Source organism: Jaculus jaculus, chromosome 9, assembly GCF_020740685.1.
Source record: "Jaculus jaculus isolate mJacJac1 chromosome 9, mJacJac1.mat.Y.cur, whole genome shotgun sequence".
NCBI classification, from domain to species: domain Eukaryota; kingdom Metazoa; phylum Chordata; class Mammalia; order Rodentia; family Dipodidae; genus Jaculus; species Jaculus jaculus.
Genome location: NC_059110.1, coordinates 16,280,105 through 16,296,409, shown reverse-complemented (window position 1 = coordinate 16,296,409; position 16,305 = coordinate 16,280,105). Strand labels below are relative to the sequence as shown.

The following is a 16,305-nucleotide window of genomic DNA, read 5'->3' as shown; positions in this document are numbered from 1 at the left end:
ATAAGAATGCCTAAGACTAAGTGTTGGTAGCAAGGAGTTATTAAAACAATGCCGGGCGTGGTGGCGCATGCCTGTAATCCCAGCACTTGGGAGGCAGAGGTAGGAGGATCGCCATGAGTTTGAGGCCATCCTGAGACTACAGAGTTAATTCCAGGTCAGCCTGGACCAGAGTGAGACCCTACCTTGAAAAACCAAAAAAATAAAAAATAATAAAAAAAACAATGTAATAGAGTTATACTGTGGTAACCTAATCTATTTAACAAGTATATAGCAGTCTTACAGGGCCCATTTAGTAGTTATGAGCACACAACTTTTTCAAGCAAGCATCTTTAACTCCTGAGCCTAATCTCCTGAGCTCCCCAGCCTACAAAACTACTTGTTTATTATAAATTATCTATGCATGTAAGGCAGATAAAGATAAGTAGAGTTTTGAACATCAGGGGAAATGTAATAAATAGAGCATTTCATAGATTTAGAAGTATTAGGATGTATGAAAGTTGTCTAGGACTGGAGAGATGGCTTAGCAGCTAAGGTACTTGCTTGTGAAGCCTAAGGACCCTGGTTTGATTCCCTTGTATCCATGTAAGTCAGATGCCCAAGGTGGAGCATGTGTCTGGAGTTCCTCTGCAGTGAGTGGCTACAGTCCCTGGCATGCTCATATTCTCTCTCCACCTCTCTCTAAAATAACTAAAGAAAATATTTTAAAAAGTTGTCTATGAGAAAAGGTCTATGAATTCATAGTAACTTTTTTCCTGGTACTCTAAGTTAAACTTTTTGGTCTGCCAACCCCCCTCCCCCTTTTTTCTTATTGGAAAAAAAAATTAACAGGCTGGGGAAATAGCTCAGTGGTAGAACACTTGCCTAGCATGTATATGACCATGGGTTGATTCCCAGCACCACAAAAACAAGTGAGGGGAGAGAGAGATCTAGTGGAGAGGATATTTGGAAAGGTTATACTATGTTGTTGTTGAGACATTTGGCTGTATTTATTTAATGCCTTCCGACAGGTAAATAAAATAAAAAATTTACAGTGTGCAGTCTAATTCATCCTTTAAAAGTTACAGGTGAATTTTGTGAACAGGTCTAATGAATTCTTTGTAAACTTCATGTTTTAATGCTTCCATGCATTGCAGTAAAAGCTGTTCTATGAGAATTATAACACTGTTGTGAGATGCCCGTGTTCAGAAGAGTCAGAACTGGTCATTTATTCCTTAAAGACAACGTGGCACTGTGATATTAAAGGCAGCTTATGAGAGAAATAACTAAGTATTTTCTTGCACTGCTTGTGAAGGTGTTTTAAAAAATCAAATAATTTGGTAACCATATCAAATAACATACCACTTACCTATGACATAAAAGCTCTTTATTCACTTCCTGTCAGAATACCTTTTAATGGCACAAAGAATCCTGAGTGCTTCTTCCAAAATCACCATTTGTTATAGATTTCATATATTTGCCTCATCACATCCTTTCTATCTATACACATGTATGTAATATTTTTTCCTGGAATAACTTGAGATTTAATTACGAAATGGTACTTCTTCACCCCTAAAGTATTGAGATTTTAGTGATGTTTCTGTCACTCAGATCACCCTCAAAAGTCAGACTTTTGGGCTTTCTGAATAGCTTTACTGATTTTCCCACTTTTAACAGTCTTATTGAGATAGAATTTATGTGCCATATAATTGACTTCAGATTGCATTTTTATTCCTTCCTTCCTTCCTCTCACTGGCAGTTGCTGGCCCAGTGCTGCACCTGGCTGAGCGAGTGATTTCTTTTGGAGCTGGTAAAGCTGCCTTCCTTATGAACTCAGCTGACAGGTACTCCAAATCGACACGTGATGCAGTTTCTGCTGGAGAGTTTGGGTTGATTGACCCATTCTACAAATGCTAACAGACTCTAAGCAAGACTTTTTTTTGTTCAGTTTTGGAGTATCAGTATAAAAAAAAATCACTTAATCTCTAAATACTGAAGTTGCCATCTTACAAAAGTTGTATAAGCAAGATGATCCTAGAAGTTATTTTTCCAAATTTGTGACCTTTAAGGGAGAAATCTTACCTTTAGAACTAAAAATGAAAGCACACTCAGACCCTTTAGGTCTGAAACTGCCTTGGGAGTAGCATGAAAGATGCTTGCCATGACCAGCCTCCTTGTTTGCTTGGACTTGTTATGATCTGCGCTTTCTCTTGTAGTTTATTAGTTGGGGATCCATGCGTGTGCTGCTGGCTTGACTGTTAGGAAGCCAGACACTTCAGCACACAGCTCCCACTCACTTCTCTCTCTCTCCTCCCCCAGGGACGAACTATGAAAGCGACACCCGCTTGACCCGTCTGTTCTCTTACTGTGGATTGCTCATCTCAGTCCTCCAAGCATTTTGAAAGCCAACAGCATCACAGCTTGTTTTGGACTTTGTGACACTATTATTTTCAGCATGAAAATGTGTGGTTTTATAGGGTTTTCTAATTCTTCAGAGGCTCAGAGCCAAATTGGCAAGAGGAGGGACGCAGAGTTCCACTTTGTGTGTCATTATTTTAACACGCCCACATTTTACTTTAAAATATTAAAAAGAGAGGGTTTTGCAAAATGGAAGCTTAGGTCATTAACTGATTTTGAGGAGTTGATTTTCTTCGTTGGGCATCGAATGCTGACCCAAAATTAATCTACCAGACTTCTTTTGCGCATCTGATAACATCACCACTCATAGATTTCTACTCTTGGCATTTGGGTATCTGTTAGATGCTACTAAGAAATAGAGGTGAGCTTTCTTTTCAAAGCTTTTGATGTGGTGTCATAGAATAGCATGCTGTAGATACAGTCAGCGCTTTGTTACCTTAAAACTAGACATCTGTAAATACTGAAACCCAAGACGCTGGCAGGTGACATCCTGTACACTCAGCTGTTCAGATCAGACATCTGACACAGTTCTCTCTCGAGATGATGGGGGACGCTTCGCTCAGTGTCGTTTCTGTTTCTAGTTTGCTGCTGCTGGTGTATATGATCTAACTTCTGTGTAAGCTGTGTGCTGCTCTCTGCACAGGTTATGCAGTGCTGCTTTGCCAAATAAAGTGAAAAGCTAAAGAAGCGTTGGTGGTGTTTGAATCTAGGAGGAAGACCAGCAGGTTCACCAGATCCACCCAGGTTGCTCACAAGTATCACGGAGGGAAACTGTCTCTCCCATGCTCCATTTTGTGTGTTCTGAGTATGTGAATAGCATCAGTCCCCATGTACACTGCAGGATGACATCATTCTTGAGGACAAGGACTATACTGCATCTCCCTGCCTGCCAAGCCCAGGGCTCGTCCTTTACTGGCCCATACTAAATGCCCAGTGACTAAGTGGGTGGAGGCGGTGTGTCAGGAATGAACACGACTGAGAATAAGTGTACCAAAGCCCACTGCTCGTCGACACGTAGATTTATCAGTGTAATGACTGAAGTCTGTGCCTTTCAAGGCAGTGGTATCTAGGGGTCTTATTGAAACATTGTGATTTTATACATTGTGTAAGACCTTAGCTTTTGTAAAGCTTCTAGGACTTGAGGAAATAGCCTAGGTTCCTGATGGTCAGGCCCAGGGCTCTAAGCGAAGCTTTCCTACCATGAGCAAGGGTGCATGATTCTAACGACATCCTTCAAGAGCGTCTGAGAAACCTGGCCCCGCTCCTACAAAGTCTCAAATACTGCTTTTTAAAAAACAGCTTTTAGGGTTGGGAAGATGGCTCAGTGGTTAAAGGCACTTGCCTGCAAAACTTGCCAAGCCTAGGTTCAATTCCCCAGATCCCCATGTAAAGCTGGATTCATTTGCAGTGGTAAGAACATGCTCATACACACGAATGTATAAATAAATATTTTTAATGGCATTAAAAATCTAGGCAGACATCTTTCCACAAGTGTGTCTTCTTGGATAAAGGCTTTGTCACAAGACACTGGCCTGTTCTGATGTCACAGTCTTGAACATTTTCTCAGCTTCAGCTGCTGGGAGTGGCTTCTGAGTCCTGGCAGTGAACCCTAGTGTCCAGGACATAATTGGTCTTTGTTTGCAAAGGTCAAGTGTTCTTTAGAACTTAACAGTAAATAAATCCTTAAGGTGAGTCCTTGGGATCCATTACCAACATTATATTATATGTAAATCTCGGTTAGAATTTAGGGCTGGGGACAAAAAAATAAGAAAAACTATTTTAAAAGATGAGAAAAAGGAATTTGGGGCTGGAAATAAAGCCCTTTTCTGTTTTCTGTTTTTTGTTTTTTGGTTTTTTGTTTTTTCTTTTTTGATTTGTTGAGGTAGGATCTCACTCTAGCCCAGGCTACCTGGAATTCACTATGGAGTCTCAGGGTGGCCTTGAACTCACAGCGATCCTCCTACCTCTGCCTCCTGAGTGCTGGGATTAAAGGTGTGCGCCACCACACCCGGCTGAAATAAAGCCATTTTCTTGAGGAGTCCTCAGTCTAGTTGAGAAGACAGTGTATAAACAGGTTAGACGAAGTACCACTTACTTTGTAGAGAAGAATCTTGTGCCTCAAGCATCATCCAAGCATCGCTTTTGCACTGTACCATCTATGAGGTAATGTTTTAGTGTGTGGAATAAACATTATAGTTTTAACAGCATCACTAAGCAGGTAGAGCTGGAGATAATGGATTTCAACTAGGCTTAAGAGCCCTTTAAAAGACTTGAACTTATGAGACTCTGTAGGTTAGAGATGATAAGGTTCTTAGTATTAATAATTTTAGGGTTTTTTCTTAATAGAAGTGATTATATACTATGAAGGACAATAAAAATCTCTTGAAAACTTCTAGTGTGATGTATTGAAGCAATTTTTTTTCCTACAGATTTGATCTTAAGGCCAAATATGTCACAACTTATGTCGTAATACGCCTTAATTAAGAATTTCAATTTTTAGCCGGGCGTGGTGGCGCACGCCTTTAATCCCAGCACTCGGGAGGCAGAGGTAGGAGGATTGCTATGAGTTCGAGGCCACCCTGAGACTCCATAGTGAATTCCAGGTCAGCCTGGGCTAGAGTGAGACCCTACCTCGAAAAACCAAAAAAAAAAAAAAAAAAAAAAAGAATTTCAATTTTTGTTGAGTTTCAACTTCCCAACCAAAACATAAGAAAATAACATTTTGGGGGAAATAACCATTATCCATGGAGACATTTAAAAGTCCCATTCCCCTAATAACTGCTCTTGTTTTAAAAAAAGTCAACTAGATATTTTTAGGTTGGCCACAGTGTTCCTCTACTAAAGCACCTTAGAAAGCTAATGGAATCTAAATAGAATAATCTTTTAGTAATTAATATGGCTTAAATTCTTTGAAATATTCTTGCTGTGTGATAAACCAGGGAATAATTCCACAGAGTTTGTAAGATTGTTCCCCCGCCCCCAGGTATTTCTAGTTCCCAGCTAAATGTTAGCAGATTTTCTAGTAGTTTTTGTGTGACCCTAAAAGAGCTAGTAAGAGCATGGAAACAGAGAACTAATACAATCACATGGAGGGGTCAGTAGGCTGGTATTTTAGGTAAGTGCTCAAAGATTTGCAGCTTGCTTAGTCCTAAAAACCCTATCTTGAGTAAGATGAATTCTGACTGGATTTCAGTTGTACCTCTGGATTTCTTCTATCATTTTTTTTTTTTTTTTTGGAAAGATACCAGCATTTTGTTTTTACTGTACTTAGCAGACTGTCAATAAAAGGAACTCACTTGAAGAAAACTGGCTGGCCCAAGTTTGTCTGTGTATTGTAATATAATAAAATGGAAATCAAGTCAATCATTTCTTATTGCTGGTCTCTCTCCCCAATTTATTCTTTGTGCTTCACCTTTTTTTTTTTTTTTTTGGCTTTTTATTTGAGACAGAGGTTGGGGGCGGGGAGACAGAGAGGGAATGAGCACACCAGGGCGTCCAGCTGCTGCAAACAAACTGTAGATGCATGCGCCACCTTGTTGTGCATGTGGCTTACATGGGTCCTGGAGAATTGAACCTGGGTCCTTCGGCTTTGTAGGCAAGCAGCATAACTGCTAAGCCATCTCTCCAGCCCTCACCTTTTTAAAAAAAATTTATTTATTTGAGAGAGAGAGAATGGGCATGCCAGGGCCTCCAGACATTGCAAACAATCTCTAGATACATGCACCCCCTTTGTATTTGCCTTATGTGGGTACTGGGGAATTGAACCTGTGTCTTTAGGTTTTGCAGGCAAGTACCTTTAACTGCTAAGCCATCTTTCTAGCCCTGGGCTTCACCTTTTGGAGAAATTTTGTTTGGGTCAGGATTCTGTGAAACTCCCTCTTTGTTCGTTGGGAGAGAAAACAGTAATATGCAGTACCCTCTTCAGTTCTCACATGGGGCTAGTGAATCCCTTGGACCCTGTGATGTCTGTCTCCATCTCTTTTCCTTCCTACCTTCTTTGTCCTCTCTACACGAGGACATTCAAGGGATGCCAGATCTGAAGAATCCATTCTCATTTAGATGGCATTCCAGTAGGATGCAGATTTTTTTTTTTTTGGGGGGGTCCAGAGGTTAATAAGGTCAGGTAATGGCAATCCAAGGATATTTTAAGTGTACAGGGAATTGGGGCAGCTAGGGACATCAGTATCTGAGTCTTCACACCCTGCACACTTTGCTGTGTCCCTTAGAGGCTTACATCACATGCAGTAATTATTATTTTGCTGAAATTTATGTATATTTATGCTTGTGAGGATTTTTGCCTAGAAATTAAAGTTTTGATCAAAAAGACTGTAGAATCTCCATGTAGACATCACTGCATTGGTTCTAAATTGTAAGACATTTTCTGGGGAAGACCTTTCTTTATGTTCTTGGCTCTAGTGAGCAGCTAGGAAGTGGATGGCGGTGCTAGAGAGAGTGGCCCAGGAAGCTGTAGCTGGGTGTCTATGTCATCCACCCTGACTGACGAAAAAAGGGAAAAAAGTTGGCGGTGTGGCTTCAGACTGGGCAGCTCGTAGTGCTGACTTATTCTGTATACAAATGTCTATAATAAATACATGTAGAGATACCAGCCTCTAGTTTCATCTGTAGCACTACAGTTTAAAGGTAGGAACACCACCCTTTATTTACTTGGAATTTGAGGTTTTCAGTCATATTAAGTAATAGCAATGAAAATGAAAGAACATTCTTCAAAGTCTGTTTTCTCAATACCTTTGTATTAAAATTTTCAGGAGGGTCTTAAAGATTGCCTAATGGTTAAGGCATTTGCTTGCAAAGCCTAAGGACCCATGTTCTTACTCTCTAGACCCCACATTAGCCAGATGCACAAGGGTGAGGCAGGTGCAAGGTCGCACATGCCCATTAGGTGACGGAAGTGTTTGGAGTTCAATTACGGTGGCTGAGGCCCTGGCATGCCAATTCTCTCTCTCCCACTGTCTCTCAAAATAACATTTAAAAAAAAACTGCAGGAGACCAGGCATGGTGATGCACGCTTTTAACCCCAGCAGTACTGGAAGACTGAGATAGGATTGCTGAGTTCCAGGCCAGCCTGAGACCAATTCCAGGTTAGCCTGGGCTAGAATGAGATCCTACCTCAACAAAACTTACAAAGGGCTGGAGAGATGGCTTAGCAGTTAAGGCACTTGCTCACAATACCTAAGGACCCAGGTTTGATTCCTGAGTCCACATAAGACAGATGTACAAGGTGGCGCATGCTTCTAGAGTTTGTTTGCAGTAGCTAGAGGCCCTAGTGAGCCCATTCTCTCTCTCATAAATAAATATAGAAAAAAATGAAAAAATTTTTCAGGAATTTTTTTGGTTTGCTTTGTTTTTCTGAGGGAGAGTCTCATGCTAACCCAGGCTGACCTGGAACTTACTCCTTAGCTCAGGCTGGCCTCAAACTCGCAGCAGTCCTACCTCAGCCTTCCAAGTGCCGAAATTAAAAGCATGCACCACCATGCCCAGCCTAAAAAATTTGTTTATGAGAAGTTCCCTACGTCTAGAAAGCACTAAAATAGACTGAAGAATACAAGTTGATCTCTTTCCACTTGTCAGTGTTAGGATGTAGAATATTTAAGAATTCACATGACTTGTCTAGTTTGAGAGAAATACGGTAAGGACCATGATCAGATGTTTGTTAGTTAGTGGACTAGGGAACGGTGAGACTAAGTCACGGCCTCTGGAAGAGAGCTGACAGAGCATTCTTACTGCAGAGACCATATTCGGTACTCAAGTGGCATGAAAAGTCAAAGTGGATGGCTGACAGCATCTGCTGTATTGAGCACAGAAGAAAAGGTAAGTGTAAGTGGGCCTTAGGAAAACGCGAAGTATGTTTGAAGAGAGAGATTGTGTCCACCTTTCCCCTTTAAACTGTTTGAGTTGCCATAGATGCAGGACTCCTTCCATCAGATGGTCACAGCCAAGATGATGTCAGGAAGTCCATTTGATTTTGGTGACACAAGTACTTGGTAGACTTGATTTTCCCTCTGATACATTTCAAAAGGCCTTTGCCAGCTCACTTCTGCAACCTCTTTAAAAACAGGGCTGTCATGATTAAATATAAATAATATAGTAACATCTTGGGCAATGTTAGTCACTCAAATTTATAAAAGGGATTCCCCCCCTCCGGGGTCTTACTCTAGCCCAGGATGACCTGGAATTCACTATATAGTCTCAGGGTGGCCTCAAACTCCCACCGATCCTTCTACCTCTGCCTCCCAAGTGCTGGGATTAAACGTGTGTGCTACCATGCCTGGCTATGAAAGGGGTTTTTTAGAAAGGTCTAAGAGGACTAGGAAAATGGCCCAGCGTCTAAAAACATACGTGACTCAGGCATGAGGGCCCGAGGGTCTGATGTGCCCTGAGTTTGATTCTTAGAGCCCATGTGCTAAGCTGGACACGGCCACACATACCGGTGACCTCAGTCCTGCGTGGGGCAGAGACGAGAACCATGGGCTCCCTGGGCAGCCTTCAGGTTCAATGAGACTCCAAGGAAATGTAGAAAAACAACAGAGGACACTTGATGCTGTCCTCTGGTCTCCTCACCCGTATACACAGGAACACGCCTCTGCACACACACATGAAAGCTCTACATACACCATGTAACACACTGGTACACACACGCCCCCAAAAGGAATAAGAACAAAATACAGTTTATTAAAGGAATATTACATCTAGGACACCTCAAGTATTTCAAAACCATAGCAGTACTCTATTGTATCTAATTACTTTGTATATAAAAGAGATGCAGAAAGATGCATGCCTAAGTTTACTGTATTGGGTTTGGCTATGGGTGATATCTAGAGTACAAACATTATTTCATACAGTCCATTTCTCTTAAACTGCCACTGTTCAGTTCAAGTAAACATTTAGGAAAAGGCTAGTTTCCTAGGAAACAAAAAAATATGAGTCAACTTGTTTTTGTACGACTTCCTATGTTGTAAATGTATTTTGAAAGGTTATATTCCCCACCAAAATTAAGCCCCTTGTTTGAAGGGACCACCTACTTTAGACTGTCTACAACTAAGAGTCTACAGTGTTCTGTGTTTTACAAAAATTGCCACTTATGGTAAAGAAAAAAAGCCCACACCATGGGTGTAAGGGGCACTGCCCTGTGCACACTCTCAGAGCACTTTCCTGAGTGTGCACAACCTGGCACTAAGTGACGACAGGAATAGTTTGCCTTTACACTTACATACTGAAAATGGAAATGGTGCTAAGCTCAATGTCAGTTTACTATAGTGATGAATTTGTGCAAAACTGCTTTCTGCTCTGGAAATGCGGTCTGGCATTATTAGCTAGCTGTATGCTATAACTTTTTATACCATTAAAAATGAGGACAGGGAACGTAGCTCAGGGGTACAGCACTTGCCTATCATAAGAATGCCCCTGGATTTAATTTCCAGCCCTAGCAAACAGAACACAAAACACTGGGCTTATTCCATTAGATAAGATAACGTACTGATACTTAAACCACAGTGACATCTGAACAAAAGCTGTACCCAGAGACCCACTCCATGTTCTGCTTTACAACAAAGGCTCATGTTGAAAACCAGAGACTTTCCCAGTGAGTTGCTGTGCTCTGACTGTGAGGCTGTGCTGAGTAAATGTAACTGTCAGTCATCCTTGCTCCCTTAGCCTGCAGCTGTGCTTCTGTTAAAAGCTTTAAAAAATATTTATTCATGTATTTATTAAGAGACAGAAAGAGAGAATGAACTCCAGATGCATGCACCACCTGTGCATCTGGCTTTACATGGGTACTGTAGAATCAAACCTGGGTCTTTTGGCTTTGCCAACAAGTGCCTTAACTGCTAAGCCAACTCTCCAGTCCCTCTGTTAAAGGTTTTGAATGGTCAGGTTTTCTGATTCCTTTTCTGTTTTCCTTTTCCTTTTCCTTTTCCTTTTCCTTTTCCTTCCTTCCTTCCTTCCTCCCTCCCTCCCTCCCTCCCTCCCTCCCTCCCTCCCTCCCTCCCTCCCTCCCTCCCTTCTTTCTTTCTTTCTTTCTTTCTTTCTTGAGACAGGGTCTCATGTATCCCAGGCAGACTTCAAACTTGGTGAGTATGACCTTGAGTTTCTGACCCTCCTGCCTCTGCCTCCCGACAGCTGAGACTACAGGCATCACCACACCAACTGAGCCACATCCTCAGCCCCTTCAGTTTGATTTCCTTTAAAAAAAATATTTATTTGTTCATTTGTAAGAAGAGAGAGAGAAAGAGATGTTGAGAGAATGGGTACACCAGGACCTCTTGTCATTGCAGACTCCAGACACATGCATCACTTTATGCATCTGGCTTTATGTGGGGGACTGGGGAATTGAACCTGGGCTACTGGGCTTTGCAAACAAGTTCCTTTAACCACTGAGCCATCTCTCCAGCCAGTTTGATTTCTATTTATTTATTTAGTTAGTTAGTTAGTTAGTTATGAAAGGGGCAGAGAGAACAGGTGCTGCAGGACCTCCAGGCGCTACAAACCAACTCCAGACACATGGGCCACCTTGTGCATCTGGCTTATGTGGGTCCTGGGGAATTAACCTGGGTCGTTTGGCTTTGTAGGCAAGTGCTTTCACCACTAAGTCATCTCTCCAGCCCCCTGGTTTGATTTCTTATCTCATTTCATAACCATCTCAGAGCTGTTCCCAATCCAGTCTAGAGGTTTCTGTGAAGGTCAACTTCACACGGCAGCCACCAAAATGAAATGACATCAGAAGTACTGACATCATTAGGAAGAACCCATACTCCTCTCTGGCTAGGCTTCATTCACCTGTTCTTAAGGCTTACAGATATATATATATATATATATATATATATATATATATATATATATATATATATATATACACACACACACATACCTACCTCCATACAGAAAGTCTCATTAAAATACATATTCTCTTAGGATCCACTTTCAGAAACATTTGGCAGGAAAGAGAGGAGAGCCCTGGAGCTTATGGAGAACAGAGCCACCGAACAAGGCGAGGCTGCCTCACCAGCTGCCCATCGTTGCCAGGACCAGCAGCTGGCTGCTTCAAAATGAAAGGCCGGCACTGGCATTCAGAGCTCATCTCATGGCACGTTCACTTTTATGCCTCAGCAAACTACAAATTCCTGTTTCTAGGGACAGCTGAGTAAATAGCACAAGTCTATAATCATGTGAATTCTTCTACGCTTTATTTTTTTTAAATATTTTTATTTATGCGAGGGGGGGGGAAGGCAGATAGAGAATGGGCACACTAGGGCCTCCAGCCACTGTAGAGGAACTCCAGACCTTGTGCACCTGGATGACATGGGTCCTAGGGAATCAACTTTGCAGGCAAGTGCCTTAAACCGCTAAGCCATCTCTCCAGCCCTCCTCTACACTTTAAAACATTTCACTTCCTAAGGAAAACAACTCTATAATAAAATAAGATTTGTGATTTGCAGTACCTTCTAGCCCATTTGGAAATAAAAAGGTTGTAAACCCTAACATCAGAATAAGCGACGCGAAGCCCATCTTTCCCGACTCCTTCGCTTCCGCTGACTACAGGTACATCCCGTTGATGAGGTAGTCGGACTCCTCGGACGTCATGGGCCGGGCTTTCCTGAGCTTCTGCTTCACCATGCGGAGGCGGCACGCCACCAGGAAGAGCAGCAGCGCGGTGATGGCCGAGCCCAGGGCCAGGGGCAGCACGGCGCCTGCGCGAGCGGGGCGGGCACAAACAGGGGCAGCGGGCGTTACTGCCATGCACTGGGCACATCCTTTTACTTCACCTGAGCAAACTGGTCCGAGAACTATGGCGCGCTTGCAGATTAACTGAAGTGCAGAGAACACGAAGTAATTCCCCCAGGAGAGTTTGGCTGGTATATTGTAGGTCCACTTGTGAACCCAGACCTCTTTAAAACCAGGTTCCCACAAATTTGTATGTCCTTTGTGGGTACAAACGCTGCATGAGATCACCTTTCTACCTGACTAAAACAGTACTGTGACCATGGGAAAATTTTTGCTTTAGTCATAGATTACATTCATGGAGTCATACATGATCATTCTCTCTTACATATGCACTAGCTCGATGACTGGTTCTGCTTAGGGCTTAAGACGTTCATTTCCTTTTGGAAGTCCAGAGACATTACTGTCAAGCCATTAGGATCTTTGCTGAAAACTAACTTCACAATTTACCGCCAGGCGTGGTGGCGCATGCCTTTAACCTCAGCACTCAGGAGGCAGAGGTAGGAAAGACTGCCCTGAGTTCAAAGCCAGCTTGAGAATACAGAGTGAATTCCAGGTCAGCCTGGGCTAGAGCGAGACCCTATCTTGAAAAAAACAAAACAAAACAAAAAGTACTGACGTTAACTGGCCACAGGTCGGTAAGGAAAATATCTCTCCTTTTCCCGTGGGACTGGTCAGCCTGCAGAGCTTCCAGAGACTGGAAGGCACAGGATGGATGTGCCCAGACTGTCCTGCCCAGACTCAGCAGACTATTCTTAGTCTCTACTCTGCAGTCAGGCCAAATCTGGAGATGGCATGACAGAATTATCTTAATTGCAGCGTCTTAAGACTGGTGGGACAGCCCGGTCCTATAATCCTTACTTTTGCTCACTTCTTCTGCACTACTCAGTAGCTTTCCATGCGCCAGACCCTGGGCTAAGTAAAGATAAGAAAGCAGGTTTTGTCAATTGAAGAGCCCCAACCCCAAGGATAAGCGAATGCTGAGTGCCAGCTTTACCACATAAATCACTAAATTCTCTCCCGCCAGTGGCCTGAGCCACTGTGACTACCAGCGACCATGCCAAGGGAAGAAGTTCTCAGGTGGCTGAGTTGGCTAAAGGGCTCAGTACTCCAGTTCCCTGTAGAGACGGCAGGAATTGGGTACAGAGCAAAGGAACAAAAATCGAGACCTTGTTCAAAGCACACTCAAGCTGAAGGAGCCCCAGATCACTTCCTGTAAGCTGGAAGAAACACGCAGCCCGAGTTCTGCCTGTTCACGGGAGGAAGGTGGTGATGAGGCCTCCAGGCTTCACAAGGAGTCCGAGCGCCCAACACTGAGAACTGCGCTCAGGCTAAAGGGGAAGAGACGGCAGGTGGACATCTCAATCCCCGCTCTATGGCGCAGGCGCAGCTAGGGTGACAAAACTCGGGAATATAGGTCAGGAAAATTTCCATTTTCTAAACGCTAAGTAAGAAGTTGAAGACTGTCAATGCTGATCCCTGTTTGTTTTGAGCACAAAAAATCAAATCTATTCAGGCAGTACCTGCTTGTTTGTTTGTTTTCCAACCAAGTGCCTTTAACCACTAAGCAATCTCTCTAGCCCCAGCTTTTTTAAAAAATATTTTAAATTTATTTATTTATTTCAGAGAGAGAGAGAATATGGGCACGCCAGGGCCTCCAGCTACTGCAAATAAATTCCAGGTGCATGTGCCACTTCGTGCATCTGGCTTATGTGGGTCCTAGAGAGTCGAACCTGGGTGCTTTGGCTTTGTGGGCAAGTGCCGTAACCACTAAGCCATCTCTCCAGCACACCCCCCTCCCCGACCTTTTGTGAGCAAGTTTCACTCTAGCCCAGGCTGACCTGAATTCATTATGCAGTCTCAGGGTGGCCTCAAACTCATGGTGATCCTCCTACCTCTGCCTCCCAAGTGCTGGGATTAAAGGCGGGCGCCACCACACCCAGCTATTTTTATTTTTTTGAGTCAGGGTCTTTATACTATAGCTATAGCCCAGACTGTCCTGGAACTCATTATATAGTCTAGGTTGGCCTTGACTTTTTATGACAAGCCTCCTGCCTCAGTCTTCTGAGTGCCGAGATTACAAGTGTGAGCCTTTTTCTTTCTTCTTTTCTTTCTTTTTCTTTTTTTTTTGTTTTAATTTCTTTTTTTAAAATTTTTATTAGCATTTTCCATGATTATAGAAAAATATTCCATGTTAATTCCCTCCCCACCCCACACTTCCCCTTTGAAATTCCATTCTCCATCATATTACCTCCCCATCTCAATCACTGTACTTACATAAATACAATATCAACCTATTAAGTACCTTCCCTTCCTTTCTCTTCCCTTTATGTCTCCTTTTTAACTTACCGGCCTCTGCTACTAAGTATTTTCATTCTCACGCAGAAGCCCAGTCATCTGTAGCTAGGATCCACAGATGAGAAAGAACATGTGGCGCTTGGCTTTCTGGGCCTGGGTTACCTCACTTAGTATAATCCTTTCCAGATCCACCCATTTTTCTGCAAATTTCATAACTTCATTTTTCTTTACCGCTGTTCTTTTCTTTTTTTGTTATTGTGCTTTTTGATTTTTTTGAGACGGGTTTGGCTATATAGCCCAGATTTGCTTCAAGCCTGTAAGCCTCCTGCCTCTGCCTCTCTAGTGCTGTAATCCCAAGGGCAAGCAATGTGCCACTCTATCTGGCTCATTCTCACTTTTTAATTCATAGTTGGCATAGTTTCTTCAGTATTTTTAGTTTGGGTAATTTGGAATTACCCAAACTAAATTTTTTTCCACCCCTTCTAAAAGAGTGATAGAATTCTCAGTAACTAACTAAGATGAAGTGTCTCTCTTTTCTCTCTGTCTTGTACAAACATACTGTGCTTAAATCTATAATAAAACTTTTAAGTTAAAATGAAATACTTTTTCTGGGTGCAGTGGCTTATTGTCTTTAATCCTAGCACTAAGGATGCTGGGGTAGGAGGATTGTTGGGAGTTTGAAGCCAGTTTGGGATACATAGTGAAACCCAGGTCAGCCTGGCCTCAAGTGAGACACTGCCTCAAAAAACAAAACCAAAACAAAAAAAAATGCAGCTGGAGAGATGGCTCAGCAGTTGAAGGCACTTGCTTACAAAGCCTGATGGCTTGGGTTCAATTTCCCATTATCCACATAAAGTCAGATGGTACATGTGTTTGGAGTTACTTTGCAGTGGCCAGAGGCCCTGGAACACTCCTCTGTCTCTGACAAATTAAAAAAAAACAAACTATTAAACTTTGCTTCAAAAAAAAAAAAAAAGTATATGAATAGACACCACCTATACAAGACCATCTTAATAGGAGGAAAAGATCATGATATCAAAATAAAAGAGAGACTGATTGAGAGAGAGGGGGGATATGATGGAGAATGGCGTTTCAAAGGGGAAAAAGTGGGGGAGGGAAGGCATTATCATGGGATACTTTTTATAATCATGGAATTTGTTAATAAAAAAATTGAAAAGAAAAAAAAAAGGGTGATACAGCCAGGTGTGGTGGTGCACACCTTTAATCCCAGCACTCAAGAGACTATGAGTTCGAGGCCACCCTGAGTTAATTCCAGGTCAGCCTGAGCTAGAATGAAAACCTACCTCGAAAATAAAAAAAAAATAAATAAAAATGTTATACAAATTTCCCTCTTAATATTTATAATCATGCCCCTGTCTTACTGCTATTCTCACTTTTGGTTAGAGAAGCTGCTCTTGTTTAATTATTTGAAAGAAAGAAAGGAAGAAAAAGAATGGGTGTGCCAGGGCCTCTTGCCACTGCAAACAAACTTCAGATACATGTGCCATGTTGTGCATCTGTCTTTATGTGGATACTGGGGAATGGAACCCAAGCCAGCAGGCTTTGCAAGCAAGTGTCTTTAACTACTGAGTAGATGCATCGCCCAGCCCAGAGAAGCTTCTCTTTTCAGATGGTGGTGACCACTGACATGACTCAAGACTCATCAAAGGGCTGAGAAGAAACAGCGTTCAGCACTAAGTGAGACCTCTCTGTCACACCCTCCAAGGCGCAGGGAGCACTGCGGAGGAACTAACAGAAAGAACGTAAGAGCCAAAGGAAGGGGAGGAGTGCTTTGCAACACTGTCTTCCAGACATGAAGTGGCCGTGGCATCCACGACCTCACAGTGGCTGACACTGTTTACACAAGACCTGAATGAG

General features: G+C 42.5%; 2 protein-coding genes across 3 annotated transcripts in view; one reads left to right on the top strand and one right to left on the bottom strand.

Moving 5' to 3' along the window:
• Positions 1–3,081, top strand: part of Pcmt1 (protein-L-isoaspartate (D-aspartate) O-methyltransferase) — a 42,778-nt gene extending 39,697 nt beyond the window's left edge. For both annotated transcript variants that reach the window (XM_004651124.2, XM_004651125.2), the window contains exon 8: positions 2,296–3,081. In XM_004651124.2, coding sequence (XP_004651181.1) covers positions 2,296–2,308 — 13 coding nt within the window. In that variant the 3' untranslated portion in view covers positions 2,309–3,081. The remainder of the gene's footprint in view (positions 1–2,295) is intronic.
• Positions 3,082–11,277: 8,196 nt separating this feature from the next.
• Lrp11 (LDL receptor related protein 11) overlaps positions 11,278–16,305 on the bottom strand; it is a 36,083-nt gene continuing 31,055 nt past the window's right edge. The window contains exon 7 of the mRNA XM_004651299.2: positions 11,278–12,098. Coding sequence (XP_004651356.2) covers positions 11,944–12,098 — 155 coding nt within the window. The 3' untranslated portion in view covers positions 11,278–11,943. The remainder of the gene's footprint in view (positions 12,099–16,305) is intronic.